The 18,226-nt window shown below is 41.6% G+C and overlaps 1 protein-coding gene across 4 annotated transcripts in view; it reads left to right on the top strand.

Annotated features, from left to right (window-relative positions):
* CCDC136 (coiled-coil domain containing 136) overlaps window positions 1-18,226 on the top strand; it is a 130,998-nt gene that overhangs the window by 59,200 nt on the left and 53,572 nt on the right. For all 4 annotated transcript variants that reach the window (XR_014225192.1, XM_082255130.1, XM_082255131.1 and 1 more), the window contains one exon: window positions 9,439-9,753. Coding sequence is in view for 3 of the 4 variants with exons in the window: in XM_082255130.1 (XP_082111256.1) it covers window positions 9,439-9,753 (315 nt within the window). In the remaining variant the exon portion in view is untranslated. The remainder of the gene's footprint in view (window positions 1-9,438; window positions 9,754-18,226) is intronic.

Genomic DNA, 18,226 nt, shown 5'->3' with positions numbered 1-18,226 from the left:
ATTCCTGAAGATGTTGTGTCAGACAGAGGAGTACAGTTTACTTAGAAATTTTGGAAAAGCTTTTGCTCAGCTCTAGGAGTAGCAATTAATCTGTCTTCTGCTTTTCATCCTCAGTCTAATGGTCAGATCAAGAAGACCAATCAAACTTTAGAGAAGTACCTTCGATGTTTTGTTAGTTATCTTCAGGATGACGGGGTGGACTATCTTCCTATGACAGAATTTTCTTATAACAATTCTAGACATGGCTCCACCTCTCAAAGCCCGTTTTTCTTAAACAACATCCAGCTTTTATTCCTAATCTCCCTATCTCAAATCCAATTCCTGCTTTTACCAACAGAATAACTATGTTGCAGGAGATTCAGGAGAAATTGATTGAGACTTTGATGGAGGCTCAGGAATGTTACAAGAAGGCTGCTGATAGACATCTCAGACATCGCTACCTTTCATGTGGGTGACAAAGTTTGGGTATCAACCAAAAATTAGAAGGTCCGTGTTCCATCTGCAAAGTTGGGATAAAGGTTTGTGGGACCTTTCCAGATTTCTGCTCAGATCAACCCAGTCACCTTCCACTTAAAAACTTCCTGATAGTATGAGAACTCACCCTGTTTTTCACATATTGCTACTCAAACCAATTAATGAAAATCCTTTTTTTTGGAAGAAATCTTCAACCTCTTCCACCCGTTGAGGTACAGGGTGACGAAGAATTTGTGGTGGAGAGAATTCTTGATTCTAGGATCTTTAGGAACAAATTACAATATCTGGTTCAATGGAAAGGATATGGACCAGAAGAAAATTCTTGGAAGCCTCAGGAGAATGTTCATGCTCCTAGATTCACAAGAGAATTTCACCACAGGTTTCCTCTTAAATCTGGCCCTAAGACATCCAGCAGCTATCTTGAGAGGACTGTCAGGACCTGGACTTGGACCTGGGACCTCTGCTGCGTCTGGCAATGTCTCTGCTTGCTGAGCCACCTGGAATGCTAGACTGTTCGCTGGACTGTTCCCTGGACAGTTCCCTAGACAAATCCTTGAATGATCCTGCTGTGAATTTTAGTTGCCTTGAACCTTGAACTCTATTCTCCTCCCATGATTTTCCTGATTTAAGCCATGTACTTCCTGGTTGCCAAAACATTGTGCTTTCTCCAGCCAAAATCTGCTTTTGTCTCTCCTGCTACAATCTGTATATTCGCTATCATTCGTTACCGACATTTGACTTGCTTCTCGACTACGTTTCTGCTTAATCCCAACCTGCAACTATTCGTTACCGACCTTTGGCTTGTTCCTCGGGTACATTTCTGCTTGATCCCTAGCTGCTATATCTGCTACTGGACCCTGGCTTGCTCACCTCCTGGTGGGGGGATCCTGAGGGCCGTGACCTGGTGCTAACAGGCAGCAAAATCCATCTCCACCATCAGGTAGGGTTGCCACCTCATCCCTTTATTCCAGGACACATATTAATTACAAATGTTCTGAGGCTGATATAGTGCACAAAAGGCACCAAATGAGTTTAATTACCACCTTAATCATCCACAGAACCTTTGTAATTAATGTGTGTCCTGGTTTAAAGGGATGAGGTGGCAACCCTACCATCAGGAGCTCTGGTGAACACCGGTTAGTACTTAGATTCCACACCTCAGGTGTAATTTGCCAGGGTGAGCTGCCTGTGTTCCTGTCCTGCTGGTTCCTGTGTGAGCTTTCACTGCTTTAGCAACTGGTCTTCGAGCCATACCCCTGATCGTGACACTTTGTTTCTTAAGAGAAAAAATCATTTCTGGGAGGTGCTGCACAATACTAGGGGCTATCTGTAACCTTAAAGGTAGAACACCTCTATAGGTCACCCTAGAGATCTCAGGTAGCAAAGGGCCCAGAATTCTATCGTTCCTCAGAGTGCCCAAATGTTTAAACAACATTTTTTTAATTACAAAATGTTGAGTAGAGTAAGAAGTAAAGAAAGAATAATTGGAAGGAAAATTATCATCACTCTTACCCTTGGGTACTAGCATATTGCCTCTATCTTTTTTATCCATCTCCTCAATGACACAATCCAATTATATGGTATTATAACCTTACAAAAAAAAAAAACAGTTTAGAGACAAAGGTTATAATTCAGATGAATTGTATTCATCTGATACCAGTTGTACTACTTTAATAATCAGAAACATGATCAGACACTCTTCTACTGGATCAAAAAGAGATAGTAGGAAGCCTTTTAAAACTTTAGAGATCCCAAGGAGAGAACTTTTTGACCAGTGGTTTATGATTTCTTGTTATAGTCATGAGAAATTATTTAATAAGAGGCTTATCTGCTAACCGGATTTCCAAAAACATTTGATAGGGCTACCACCTGTATTTTCAGAGTACTGCAAGCAAGGTTTTTGTCTGTGCCTGCCTGCAAGAACTCCAAAACAGCAGGAATGACTGCACCATCGTTTATGCTACTAGACCTTACCCAGTGTGAATATTTCTTCAAAGTTTTCCCATAAATAGCTTTAGTAATCTTTTTTTCGAATATCCAGCGATCTGAGAGCCCTTTGGCTTCAGTATTTCCCATTCAATAGCCATGCCATGCAGGATATCTTGTGAATGTTTGAATGCATCATAGGCTCTCGAAAAATAGGGTTTGTTTTGGGCACGTGATGTCCAAGAAGGAGCTATGCTCAGTCTCTGCAGACTTGCAAATCAAGCTCTTTTTGGAGTAAAAGGTCCTATCAGAATGGCTTTTGCCTTGTCTGTAGAAACATAGAAACATAGAAACATAGAATGTGTCGGCAGATAAGAACCATTTGGCCCATCTAGTCTGCCCAATATATCTGAATCCTATGAATAGTCCCTGGCCCTATCTTATATGAAGGATAGCCTTATGCCTATCCCATGCATGCTTAAACTCCTTCACTGTATTTGCAGCTACCACTTCTGCAGGAAGGTTATTCCATGCATCCACTACTCTCTCAGTAAAGTAATACTTCCTCATATTACTTTTAAACCTTTGCCCCTCTAGTTTAAAACGGTGTCCTCTTGTGGTAGTATTTCTTCTTTTAAATATGCTCTCCTCCTTTACCGAGTTGATTCCCTTTATGTATTTAAAGGTTTCTATCATATCCCCTCTGTCTCTTCTTTCTTCCAAGCTATACATGTTAAGGTCCTTTAACCTTTCCTGGTAAGTTTTTTCCTGTAATCCATGTACTAGTTTAGTAGCTCTTCTCTGAACTCTCTCTAGAGTATCTATATCCTTCTGGAGATATGGCCTCCAGTACTGCGCACAATACTCCAAGTGAGGTCTCACCAGTGTTCTGTACAGCGGCATAAGCACTTCCCTCTTTCTACTGCTTATACCTCTCCCTATACATCCAAGCATTCTGCGGGCATTTCGTGCTGCTCTATTACATTGTCCTCCCACCTTTAAGTCTTCTGAAATAATTACTCCTAAATCCCTTTCCTCAGATACTGAGGTCAGGACTGTGTCAAATATTCTATATTCTGCCCTTGGGTTTTTACGCCCCAGGTGCATTATCTTGCACTTATCCACATTAAATTTCAGTTGCCAGAGTTCTGACCATTCTTCTAGTTTTCCTAAATCCTTTTCCATTTGGCATTTCCCTCCAGGAACATCAACCCTGTTACATATCTTTGTGTCATCAGCAAAAAGACAAACCTTACCATCGAGGCCTTTTGCAATATCACTTATGAAGATATTAAACAAAATTGGTCCCAGTACAGATCCCTGAGGTACCCCACTGGTAACATGACCTTGTTCTGAATGTTCTCCATTGACTACAACCCTCTGTTGTCTGTCACTCAGCCACTGCCTAATCCACTCAACAATATGGGAGTCCATGTTCAATGACTGTAGTTTATTGATAAGTCTTCTATGTGGGACAGTGTCAAAAGCCTTACTAAAATCTAGATATGCAATGTCTACTGCACCTCCACCGTCTATTATTTTAGTCACCCAGTCAAAAAAATCTATAAGATTTGTTTGACATGATCTCGCTGAAGTAAACCCATGTTGTTTTTCATCTTGCAATCCATGGGATTTAAGATGTTCCACAATTCTATCCTTTAATAGGGTTTCCATTAATTTGCCTACTATTGATGTCAGACTCACTGGTCTATAGTTGCTCGATTCCTCCCTACTACCTTTTTTGTGAATGGGCACGACATTTGCCAATTTCCAATCTTCCGGGACGACTCCTGTTACTAATGATTGGTTAAATAAATCTGTTAATGGTTTTGCCAGCTCACCACTAAGCTCTTTTAATAATTTTGGGTGTATCTCATCAGGACCCTGTGACTTATTTGTCTTCACTTTAGACAGCAATCTTAGAACATCTTCCTCTGTAAAGACACATGCATCAAACGATTCATTAGTCATCCTTTCAAGTGGAGGTCCTTCTCCTTCTTTTTCTTCTGTAAAAACTGAACAGAAGTATTCATTAAGGCAGTCGGCTAGCCCTTTATTCTCTTCTACATACCTTCCGTCCTTTGTTTTTAATTTAGTTATTCCTTGTTTTAATTTCCTTTTTTCATTTATATATCTGAAGAATGTCTTATCCCCCTTTTTCATAGACTGAGCTAGTTTTTCTTCTGCCTGCGCTTTAGAAGTTCTTATAACTTGCTTGGCCTTTTTCTGCCTAATCTTGTAGATTTCCTTATCTTCATTGCTCTGGGTTTTTTTATAATTACAAAATGCTAGCTTTTTATTTTTAATGATTTGGGCCACTTCTGCTGAGTACCACAGTGGTCTCTTCCTTTTTTTGCTTTTACTGACAAGTCTAATGCAATTTTCTGTTGCCTTCAATAGTGCACCTTTTAAGTAGTCCCATTTCTCCTGGACTCCATGTAATCCGTTCCAGTCTGATAAGGACTCATTTATGACTAATTTCATTTTTGAAAAGTCTGTTTTTCTAAAATCTAAAACTTTTGTTTTTGTGTGGTGTGATTCTTTCACAGTTCTTATATTAAACCACACTGACTGGTGATCACTAGATCCCAAGGTTTCGCCTACAATGACATCATATACCGAATCCCCATTTGTGAATACCAAATCCAAAATGGCCTCCCTCCGGGTTGGCTCCTCAACCACTTGTTGCAGAGACAACCCCAGTAGGGAATTTAGAATATCTGTACTCCTGGTAGAACTTGCTATTTTGGTTTTCCAGTTTATATCTGGAAGATTGAAATCTCCCATAATGATAACTTCTCCTTTCATTGTCATTTTAGCTATTTCTTCAACTAGTAGATCATCTAGTTCTTTAACTTGACCAGGTGGTCTATATATCACACCTACACGAGTTACTGCATGATTAGCAAACTGCAACGTAACCCAAACTGACTCTATGTTGGCCTCACCAACTTGTATTAGGTTAGATTTAATGCTATCTTTCACATACAGGGCCACTTCTCCTCCTTTCTTGCCTTCTCTGTCTCTTCTGTATAAAGAGTATCCTGGTATGGTTATGTCCCAGTCATTTCTTTCATTAAACCATGTTTCCGTAACAGCCACTAAATCTACATTCTCAGATGCCATTATTGACCCAAGTTCATTGATTTTTGTAGAAATGTTTTGTATCATGTTCGGAACTAGACAAAATGGCGGGAAGGCATAAGTTAGTTTTATGTTACCATCATTTCCCTCCAGTGAGAAAGTTTAAATTTTCCTGTTGATTTTTGAAGCAAAGAGGTCTACCTTCAGTGTGCCCCACCTTTTCATGATTTGGATAAGTGTTGTTGGTTTCTTTATGCTGAAGAAATCTGTTGATGTATGAAACTGTTGTCACATTGTCTGACAACACTTGTACGTAGTGGCTTTCTATCCGAGGTTCAAATTGCACCATGGCTTTCATCATCACTTTCATTTCTCTAGTGTATGAAACTGTGTCCATAGCACACCCTGAAAAAGCTGCTGCCATAAGACCAAGGATCTTCATCACCTTCATTATCAGCAGTTCTGTTTCTGTGTCCAATATCAGATTGAGAACTTGTGAGTGAATTCTATGCAGTAACCCCAGCAAATAAAGGTCTAATATAAAAGGGCATTTTTGGTATTTGTTTGTGAAAGAACAAGCTGAATTCCCATTTGGCCCAGGATTTTCTATAAGACCAGTCTTTCTTTTGATCTTGCTTCATAAAATTCTTCTGGTTTTAGTTCTTAAAGGGACAAAATTATTTTTCTCTGCTGTTTGTGCAGTGCTGGGAACTCCTTCTTATCCACCGACCTTTCTGGTACCACATCCAAATCCACCCCAAAAAGCAGATCCCCTGTAAATGACAAATTACATAACTTTGCTTTAGAGACCAAATCCCCTGGCCAGGTTTTTGATCGAATAGCTTTTTTAGCTGCATTAATCAAAACTGTAGATCTCTCTGTGAATTTAACTGCTTCAATTGAAGCATCTGCAAAATATGCTACTGCCTTACTTAACACTGGAAGAGAGTCGAAGATTTGTTCCATATGGGTACCTAACTCCTGGTGAGAATAGAGTTGTTCCAGCCACAGGTCAAAGATGCGTGCTACATATGTAGTAGTCAGAGCTGGCCTGGAGTTATCAGCCCCGACTTCCCAGGCTCTTCTCACAAAACCTATGGCTTTCCTATCCATAAAATCCTTTAGGGCTCCTGTGTCTTCACATGAAAAATGTTTTTTTTTTTGATAATGTCGAAAGAGAAGCATCCAATTTTGGGCAATTGTCCCATAGTATGGCAGCTTCCTCTTTAAAGCAGAACCTTCTCTTCAGATTTGATGGGGAAAATCTGTGTTTATCCAGGTCTTTGCATTCTGCCATGATGGTATCTTTCAATGCTTGGTGTACAGGGAATGTGCATCCTTGTTTAGAGTGAAGTCCCATATACCGGCTTTTGTGTACCGATATTTTAATTTTTTTCTCTTCCTTTAATCCTAAGGTATCATGTATAGCTTGCAGAAGTTCCTGTATTTCTTCAGTAGCAGAAAAAAATCTCTGTATTTTATCACTGGACCTATCCTTCTTGAGTTCTCCCTCTTCCTGAGATGAATTGGAATTGTCTACCGTGCCCTGTTCTTTAAAGGAAACTTTGGGAACAGCTGCCTGAGTAGACATCGCTGCAGAGGTACTAGGTATGCTAGGCAAAGGAGCTGTAAAACAGTGATCTGACCGACTGAAATGTAGCAGACATTTCCTCCCTCATGTAATCTATAAATTCTTCGAGAAGGTCAGAGGTTTCTTTCTTCACTAATTTATCTATACAACACTTACAAAGCGGTTTCTGCCAAGAAGCTGATAGTTTGCTATGACATGCACTGCATTTTTTCTTGCATGTATTGGAGGAGTCTTTTGAAGATTTAACTTCTGGGACTTTGGCCTTTAAGCCATTGTCAGCATGGTATGCCACATCTGCCACAGCTGATAACACAGCCTCCAACATCACCCCTGGGAGGTTACTCAACACCAACGGCTAGCCCACCCCACCTATGAAAAAATAGGCTGACCAGCTCTGCCTAGACTTTGTCCATGACCCCAGGTTGGCATCTGTGGAATGGCATCTGTCTCACTTCCATTGAGATCATGCTCTTGATCCAGGCCAGGCCGCATAAGTCCTGACCTGGAAGTACGTCATCCGTCTGCGCCAGACATGACATGACAAGCACAGGAAGGAACCCAGGGGTACTCTCTGGGAGCAGACGAACAGTGTACATCTCAGCCAAGCCAGACCACTTCATTGTCTAAACCTGCCTAGGGGGTAGAGTCCCAAATCTGCCCCAGGGAGAACTGTGAAGCACCATCCTGGTTCCCTTTGTAGGGTATCACAAGGAGCAACAGACCAGAGCCATGACTACGGCTGAGGCCCCCAAATAGGCCCAGCAAAAAAGAAGTGAGACATAGCAGGTATCACCACTGTCCAGGTACTCCCACCTAGGAGAACCTGGTAGGATAGTGGAGGGGGGTTCAATTAGAACCTTCTCCTAACCAGATTTAGAAGCTTCTCCCCAAGTGGAGAAGGAACTAGAGTTGAAAAAAACACAGGGATAAAGGTTGCCTGAGCTAGGAACATCTAGCAAGGTAAACCTCACCTGTGCCTGAGTAGTGGGGGATATCAACTGGAAGGCACCTGCAGCTGACACAAAAGCCTGTAAGAAAATAACAAACATTGCAATGCTTGTGTCAGGCTGAAGGAAACACAAAAAACTGAGCTGCTGTTGCAGTAACCTCACTTTTATTTAATGTCAATGGTGTGTTTGTTGTTTCAGGTGAGCAGAGCCACTTTCTCTCTCTCATAAGCTGCCCTGGAGGAGGACTAGGGAATTATACTTTTCTTACTTCTTAGAAGGTTTCTGTTCAATTATCAGGTTTTATAATATAAAAAAATCACCTAAGATTTGTATTACAAAACTTTTGCATTCATGTTGCTATCATCATCTGTGTAACTTTTAGATATAATGTAGTTGATTTTCTAAAGGTAAATAGTTAATAATAATAATTTACAACGAAAGCTGAAATTTGTCATGCAATTATCCCCATAGGGGAATCCTGCTGTCAGAATACAAAGATACAGTGGGGAGCATTTCCCCATCCACTTCGAATGTGTGGCTGGTGAAACTGGCCCATTTTTTTTTTTTTGTTCAGCCGCCTGGCTGAAGGAAAAAATCTGATCCATGTATGGCCAGCTTAAGGGAGTTGTGACAGGCACTCATCAAAAGTCATAACTATGCCTGCCCTTTCTGCCCCACTCCTTCATTCAGATAAGCCTAGAGCTACTATGAATGAAACAGGATCTATGAATGGAGGGAGCAGACTCTCCTTTCATCTGCCTGAACTAAACTTAGACTTTAAGTAACACTGAGGTTTATTAACCAATATAAGAGTGGCAACTAACATTTACTATCCAAAGCAATGCACAGCATGTGTGTTTTGCTGTCTTCAGATGATTACATATGACGTTACCACAGTTGAGTTCTAAAGTAAAGTATAGTTCATATTCCTATCGCACACCTTCCTGGTTTGTAGGCTCGTGTGTATTGGGTGCTGAAGCGATCACCAGTTGGCAACTGGATTAGTTACAAGTAAATACATATTCGCCAGCACACCAAGGATCTTGCAAAAGCAGTCCAAAAACTTTATTCAAGTTACGATCAGATCAAAAAATAGTGCAACGTTTCGGAGCCGTACAGGACCCCTTCGTGATCGTAACTTGAATAAAGTTTTTTGGACTGCTTTTGCAAGATCCTTGGTGTGCTGGCGAATATGTATTTACTGAGTTCTAAAGTAAATCGCATATTTTTTGAGTCCCAAAAACTGCATAAAGAAACTTTGAGGTTTAACATAAAAAGGGTAAGCAGCTTGTTTCTACTTAGTTACCTAATGCAGTCATCTCCTAATATTAGAGAAGAACTGTGTAATATTACATCTCAATGTCACATTATAGTTATACCTTATTATGATATGTTGTCTTCATCCATCTGTAGCTCAGTTGCGTTCAGTACAGGAGGAGGTGGACAGCTTGGAACATGAGAAGGAGTGCGAACTGCTGGAGGTGTCCCAAGAGTTACGCTGTGCACAGGAGGAGATCATGTCTCTGCGTCAGTCAGCAGAAGAGGCAGCAGCTGAGCGTGAGAGTGACATTGCCTCATTGCAAGAGGAGTTGTGTAGACTGCGAGCAGAGCTACATGAGCTTCAGGAGACAAGGCAGGAGTACGAGATGGAGATAACCACCTTAAGAGCAGAGATCAGCATGAAAAGCTGTAGTGTGCATGCAGGACAGGAACCTGCAACTCTGCAGGGTAACCACACTGACTTTGTGCATTGTTATATTGTTCCTGACAAGCCTAGGGGTCTCCAAACTTTTCAGTAAGAGGACCAAATTAGATATTTTACATATCTACCAGCTAAAAAAAAAAGACATAAATGAATGAATGAAATTTAAATGAATGAATGAAATTTAAATGAATGAACACACTCCAAGAAATACCTTCTTATCAGAAGCCCCTCTTTTACACCAGAAATCCCCCCTTCACATCAGAACCCATACCATCACACTATTGCCTTTTCCCCCTTTACATCAAAGTCCCTATTTTTGCGTCTAAAGGCCCCAATTGTTTTAGAGCCCCCCTTACATTAGGGTTCCTATCACAATTCTCCCAATCATCAGAGTTCCCCCTATATACATTGCTGTGGGCTGGACAAAATATTTTAATGGGCCATATGTGGCCATAGTTTGGAGGCCCCTGGACTAGCCAATATCTCACTCTTTTTTTGTCAAAGGAGTAAACATGATATGATACACAGACACAGGTTTTAGCAAAGTGGTTTACAAACTCTGAACAGCACACAATAATATTCATGTTCCTGTGTGATTCAGGTGTGAACTGGCCCTTATTTCTAAAAAATCTCAAAGAGCAGAGCAAAGACTCTAAATCCAAACATTTCAGTCAGCTTTTAACAGCGTAGAAACACCTGCTGTGTGGTTACATTAGAGGGCTGACAGGCTGCTAAGATTCTTTCCATAAAATATGGCTAGGGTTTCAGTGCCTCTCTTGTGAACTTTGGAGATAGATCTCTCCACAATTCCTATAGCTACATAGGTAAATTAACTTGTTTTAAAATGCTTTTACTGCTTGCACAGAATATGGAAATGCTTAGTGTGCAAAGCTTGGATAAAGGTTCACTTTAACTTTCTAAAATGTTTGCTGCTTGAAATAAAATGCTATTCTGAAAGTCAAGTAAAAAATGTTTCCAGATGTCTTTACACAACATATTCACCACTGTATTTTCTTTTCTTTTTATATGCTGCACCGTGTCAGGATCATGCTCTACACCTACTCGAGCTCACAGCAAAATGTTTCAATGCTTAGCCGCATTATCCTGCAAAGCACTTTAAGCTAAATGAAAGGGTTCATGTATTGAATCCAGATGTATAATTTAATTCTTATATCTCTTAGATTTATTATGCTATACCTGAAAGGCTTGACCTATTCATGTAAATATAACTGAAGACATACAGGTAAACAAGGCAAAAATACTGTAAGCACTATTTTGTCTTAAAGAGCTTTACCCTAGTACATTAGTGAGAACTCATATAATCAAATATATGGCTTTTAAAGATGTATTGTATTTCAGATGCTGTAAAGCACACATCCAGCTGTATTAGCATCGAAGACCTAGTTTCATATCTAATTTGTACAGCCTCATTCATACAGCACTAAAGTTTAAATTCAGTTAGTACCACTCAAACAAACAACGGTACAAAAGGACGCTCACCATGAACAGAAGTACAGCAGTTTGGCAACTTTAAATAAAATATACCCAGTATATACAGCACAGTGTTCACCATACTGTATACCATAAATGTACAGATAAAAAATCAAATACACCAAACATTCAAGTACAGAATATACACTATTGTCAAAAGTATTGGGATGCCTGCCTTTACACGCACATTAGTTTGTAGGGTTCACTATTGCATTGGCCCACCCTTTGCAGCTATAACATTTTCAACTCTTTTGGGAAGGCTGTCCACATGGTTTAGGAGTGTGTCTATAAAGCACATTTGTTAGGTCAGGCACTGATGTGGACAAGAAGACCTGGCACGTAGTCTCCACTCTAATTCTTTTCAAAGGTGTTCTATCGGCTTGAGGTCAGGATTCTGTGGAGGGCAGTCAAGTTCCTTCACCCCAAACTCGCTCATCCATATCTTGTGTCATGTACCTGTCGGATCAGCTCCAGCTTGGGGTTTGAACCCAGGTCTCTAGCGCAGAAGTGCACAGACCTAGCCATTCAGCCTTTGGAAGGACTTGGTTTCTGCTGCAGGTTTTTCTGTACTGTACTGTGCAACTCTCCTTATGGACACTTTAGCTCCACCTGCCAGCCAGTTGTAGAAGATCTGCAATTATCTGAGGCTTGAAAATACCAGACACGACCTGTGCTCTGGGCCTGTTGATTGGGTTAGTTCCTGTGTGAGCCGCCTCTGTGTTATATGCTGGATTTACACTGTGACTCTTACCTATTTCCTGACCGTTCTTCTGCGCGCCGATTTTGTACTTTGTTGCCCATTCGTGTCTTGACCTCTGCCTGCCTCCTGACTACTCTCCCGGATCTCGACTTTGTATCTTGTGTCTAGATCTCAGCCGGCCTGCCTGACCACTTCTTCGCCTAATCCTCAGCCCAAAGACCCACTTCAAACTCAGCCTTTTCAGGTGCATCACATAATCAATGGGCCAATATGACAGTGGACCCTGCTGAGTTGGTGAAGGCTATTACCCGCCAGTGACAATTGCTTGGTACCCATGAGGCGCATCTGTCTTCCCTGAACTCTAAGCTGGATGAGCTTACCTGTATGATGAAATTCTTGCTGCAGGCAAGCCCTCCACCCACTACAGTTCCTGTCCCGGTGGTGCCATCTGTGCCTCTTAAAATCCCCTTGCCTGAAAAATTTGGGGGTGAGACTGAAAATTGTAGAGGTTTTTTAAATCTGTTTCTGTTACACTTTCATAACAACCCTGAGGCATTTAGCACGTCTACCACGAAAGTGACCTTTGTGATATCCTTACTAAAGGGCAAGGTCTTGGCATGGGTCACCCCATACCTTGAACGCAATGATTCATTGCAGCAAGATGCTGAGAAGTTACTGTCCTCCCTCCAGATAGTCTTTGAGAGCATTCAGGGTCTCTGCCACTGAATGCTCTCTTTTCGACTTACAGCAGGGCACAAGAACCGTTGCACAGTAAGCTATAGAGTTTTGCACGTTGGCTGCATAGACGTATTGGGATGCCAGTGTCCTGTGTGCAACCTCTCACAAAGGACTTGCAGATTGCATTAAAGATGAACTGGTTTATAAGGATCTACCAGATGATCTTGAAAGTTTTATTGAGTTATGTGTCCACTTTGATGTTCCCTTTCATGAAAGGCATCAGGAGAAGCAAAGGAGTCATAAGAGCCACGCCGAGTGTACTGTTTAGCTCCCCAGTTCCAAATACCACCTGAGCCTAAACCTGAGACTTCTGTTGAGCCTGCACTTCCTATAGAGACCATAGAGGTCAATCATTTCCATTTGTTAGAAGATGAAAGACATAGAAGACATTCTTTGGGTCAATGTTTATATTGTGGTTTAAAGGGACACATATTAAACTATTTTCCTTCCCGTCCAGTAAAAAGGGAGGGTCTAACCCATGTTGGAGGAGCTGGGTTAGACCTTGTAAATTATTCCTCCAAATCGAAGTTGACATTATCTGCCATAATCCATGAAATATTGCCCCTAGGGCGTATTCATGGATTATGGTTTCGCTAAGAAGCACAACATTCCATTAGCATTTTATGATTTTGATGGACCACAAAAATGTATCTTCAGTCTGCCAAACGTTTGAATTCATGTCAGGCCCGGTTGCCCTTATATTTTCCTGTTTCAATTCTATGTTGTCATATATTCCAGGACACAAGAACAGGAAAGCTGATGCTTTTTCCTGTCAGTTTTTATCCTCTGAACTTGTCCAGCCCACTGAGCAGTACATAATTCCCCCACACAAGATTATAGCACAGATCTCCACTGCTCTACTGCAACAGTTACAAGGAGTTCAAACCCGCTTACCTCAAGGCAAGAAGGTACCCCAAGGCTGTCTATTTGTTGCCCCGGGACTAAGGAAAGCACTACTTCTCTGGGCGAATGATGGAGTACTTTCTGAGCATCCAGGCATTACCATCACCCTCAAGTCCTTGCAACTTCATGTTTGGTGGCCGGGAATGAAAAAGGATACAATAGACTATGTAGCTGCCTGTCCAACTTGTGCTGCCAATAAAGTACCTCGCACATTACCCCCTGGGTTATTTCAGCCACTAAGCCCACCTCAGCAGCCCTGGACCCATATTACTATGGATTTTTTTACAGATCTTCCTAAATCTAATGGTATGACTTCTATATGGGTCATAGTGGATCGATTTTCTAAAATGTTTCACTTTCTACCACTGTCTTGACTACCTTCGGCTCCAATTTTCTATGCACTCTTCCCATCCGATATCGTCAGGCCCCACGGGATACCTATCAGCATAGTCTCGGATCGTGGTTCCCAGTTCGTATCCCAATTTTGGAGATCCTTTTGCAAAAGTTTAGGGACTATGGTGTCCCTCTCTACTTCACACCACCTACAAACTGATGAACAAACTGAGTGTATGAACCAGACCCTAGAGACCTATCTTCGTCATTATGCCAACTCACTACAGTGACAGTCCAATTGGTCAGAGCTTTTGCTTTTAGCAGAATTTGCCCTCAATTCTCGTTGGCACAGTGCACTGCATACTACTCTATTCTATGCAGTGTTTGGCTATCACCCTTGATCTTTTTCCCAGCCGCAAGCATCTTCTGGCATGCCTGCAGCAGACCAACGCGCAAAGGATTTTTTGCAGCAGTGGAGGAAGATCCGTGTCCTGTTACAGAAAGCTTCTGGGAAATATAAAGTTCATGCCAATAGACAAAGGCGTTACTTACATCCGTAGCGAGTCTGGCTATCTACTAAAAATCTTCAATTTAAACAACCATTGGCCAAATTAGGCCCTCGTTTCATTGGTCCCTACAGAATACTTTCTCGAATTGGACCGGTAACGTAACGTTTACAGTTACCTGCTTCTCTTTGAATACATCCGGTTTTCCACACTTACCTCCTCAAGAAGGCCATCTGTGTTATATGCTGGATTTACACCGTGACTCTTGTCTGTTTCCTGACTGTTCTTCTGCCCGCCGATTCTGTACCTTGCCGCCTGTTCGTGTCTTGACCTCTGCCTGCCTCCCAACTACTCTCCCGGATCCTGACTTTGTGCCTCGTGTCTAGATCTCAGCCGGCCTGCTTGACCACGTCTTCGCCTTATCCTCAGCCTAAAGACCCACTTTGAACTCAGCCTTTTCAGGTGCATCACACCTTGATTTGTGCACTGGTGCACAGTCATGTTGGAACAGGAAGGGGCCATCTCCAAACTGTTCCCACAAAGTTGGGAGCATGAAATTGTCCAAAATGTCTTGGTATGCTGACATCTTAAGAGTTCCCTTCACTGGAACTAAGGCCAAGCCCAACCCTGAAAAATAACCCCACACCATTATCCCCCCTCCACCAAATGATTTAGACCAGTTCACAAAGCAGGATCCATAAATATGTATGAGCATGTTTGGGATGGAGGAACTTGACTGGCCTGCACAAAGTCCTGACCTCAACCTAATAGAACACCTTTGGGATTAATTACAGCAGAGACTGGGAGCCAGGCCTTCTCGTCCAACATCAGTGCCTGATCTTACAAATGCGCTTCTGGAAGAATGGTCAAGCATTTTCATAGACACACTCCTAAAACTTGTGGACAGCCTTCCCAGAAGAGTTGAAGCTGTTATAGCTGCAAAGGGTGGGCCAACTCCATATTGAAACTTATGGACTAAGACTGGGATGCCATTATAGTTCATGTGTGTGTAAAGGCAGTCGTTCCAATACTTTTGACAATATATGCCATGGGTGCTGCCCATTTTATAGAGCTTGGGACATTTGTTCATTTTGAGTTTATGGGTGCCCTTTTTTGAAAGAAAAAAACATATTTACCTTTGCGCTCTCTTTATATTATTTTCATTTACACTGACATCTAATCTTAATTTTTCTTTTTCTGTAATGCCAAGAATTATTAGCATTGACACAATTCTAAGACAAAACCAAAAAAAGTATATCATTAAAGGAGTTGTAAAGTCAGAAGGTTTTTTTTTATCTTTGTGCATTCTATGCATGAAGATAAGAAAAAAAGCCTCCTGTATGTAGCAGCCTCCCCAGCACCCCCTAATATTTACCTGAGCAGAGATGTGCACGAGTGCAGCGATGTGCATTGTCCGTCCGGGACTCTTCCTCCTGATTGACTCCCGTGGCTGTCAATCAAAGTCAGTTAACCACTCGGGAGAGAGAGGGGTCGGGGCCAAATGGCAGGTCCGTGTCTGAATGGACACATTGAGCTGCAGCTCGGCTCGGGTGCCCCCATAGCAAGCTGCTTGCTATGGGGGGGCACTCGACAGGAGGGAGGGGCCAGGAGCAGCGAAGCGGGACCCGAGAAAAGGGGGATCTAGGCTGCTCTGTGCAAAACCACTGCACAGAGGAGGTAAGTATAACATGGTATATATATATATATATATATATATATATATATATATATATATATATATATATATATTATTTTTTTTTAAACAAAACTTCACAATCACTTTAAATAGTTGGGGTTAAAAGCAGGTGTAAACAACCAATCCACCTGGTATGCCACTTTTCATAAATTACATTTATTTTGTGTACCAGATTTATTATTTATCTTTGGAAATTTGCAGTATTCATTTCAGGATATATTTTACTGACTTTATTTTCCTTCTTTTATGCACTGCAGAAAGTTTGAAGTTTAAGGACTTGTTCACATCAGATGACATGGCAAAATGCCTGGTGTCAGTTCACATGGTAGCATTGTATGCAGTATTTTTTTTTCTACACAGCCGGTTGTATAATGAACCTCTGCATCTCAATGCCTCTGTAGTGATCAGAAATTTATTGAAATATAATTTTTGACATTTCATTACATTTCTGTGCAAAAAAGAAAACAGTGTGATGCATAGAGATCGACGTATCGACACTGTATCTTCCAGCACACACCAGTGGCTGTGCGATCAATGCAACTCGCTGGTGTGAACAAATCCATAGTGATACCCTTTATTGGCTGACTTGTGCTATTAAAGATGCACACTTTCGGGATAACTCAGATCACTTTCAGGCTATATACAGTGAATCCTGAAAGTATTCCCAGCGCTTCACTTTTTCCACGTTTTATGTTACAGCCTTATTTCAAAATGGATTAAATTCATTATTTTCCTCAAATTTCTACACACATTACCCCATAATGACAACATGAAGTTTGTTTGAAATCTCTGCAAGTTTATTAAAAAAATAAATAAATAAATAAAAAATCACATGTACATTAGTATTCACAGCCTTTGCTCAATACTTTGTTTAACCACTTAAGCCCCGGAAGATTTTACCCCCTTCCTGACCAGGGGGTTTTTTGCGATTTTTTACTGCGTGACTTTAACGGACAATTGCGCGGTCGTGCGACGCTGTACCAAAACGAATTTTACGTCCTTTTTTTCCCACAAACAGAGCTTTCTTTTGGTGGTATTTGATCACCTGTGCTATAAACAAAAAAAGCGTAATTTTTGCAAAAATAACAATATTTTTCAAAATGTAAAAATCAAAATTTTTTAACATTTTCGGCCAAATTGTTTTATGCTACATATGTTTGGTAAAAAAAATTTGCAAAAAGCGTATTTTGATTGGTTTGCGCAAAAGTTATCGCGTTTACTAACAAAGGGAAAGATTTTTGGTGGTTTTTTTTTTTAACGAGTAATGGCGGCGATCTGCGATTTTTTTTGCGGTACTACGACATTGCGGCGGACAGATCGGACCCTTGACTGCCATTTTTGACACTTTTGGGGGTACCAGTGACATTACTGCAGTAATCAGTGCTATATATATGCACTGTTACTGTAAAAATGACACTGGCAGGGAAGGGGTTAACTGTATTGGACAGGGAGGGGTTAAGTGTGTCCTAGGGGCATGATTCTAACTGTAGTGGGACATGGCTATTGGTGTAAAAACAAAGATCAACGGTTCTACATAGTACCATTTCCATTTTTACACAGGGGAGAATGACAGGCGGCTTGTTTACATAAGCCGCTCTGCCTTTCTCCCCCTGTACCAACGATCGGCGAGTGACCGGCGGACATCGGGTCTGGCGGTCACACGCCCGCACTCCTCCCTGAACGAGCCGAGGCGGGCGTGCGCCTCAGCGGGCGCGCGCTCGCCCGCTATTGGCTCTAATCCCAGTGACAGGCGAGCGACGTAGACCTACGTCACTCTGCCTGGCCGGGGCTGACTGCCGCAGTAAATATACTGTGCGCAGTCGGCAACCGGTTAAGCACGTTTGGCACCAATTACATCCTCAAGTCTTTTTGAGTATGATGCTACAAGCTTGGCACACCTATTTTTGGGCAGTTTCTCCCATTCTTCTTTGCTGGACTTCTCAAGCTCCATCAGGTTGGATGGAGAGCGTTGGTGCACAGCCATTTTCAGATCCCTCCACAGATGTTCAATCAGGTTCAAGTCTAGGCTCAGGCTGGGCCACTCAAGGACATTCACAGAGTTGTACTATAGCCACTCATTTGTTATCTTTGCTGTGTGCTTAGGGTTGTTGTCCTGTTGGAAGATGAAC

The sequence above is a fragment of the Pelophylax lessonae genome (genome assembly GCF_965119305.1).
Source record: "Pelophylax lessonae genome assembly, chromosome: 4".
NCBI lineage: Eukaryota > Metazoa > Chordata > Amphibia > Anura > Ranidae > Pelophylax > Pelophylax lessonae.
The sequence above is the reverse complement of the archived record's forward strand: the minus strand, read 5'-3'. Positions and strand labels throughout refer to the sequence as shown.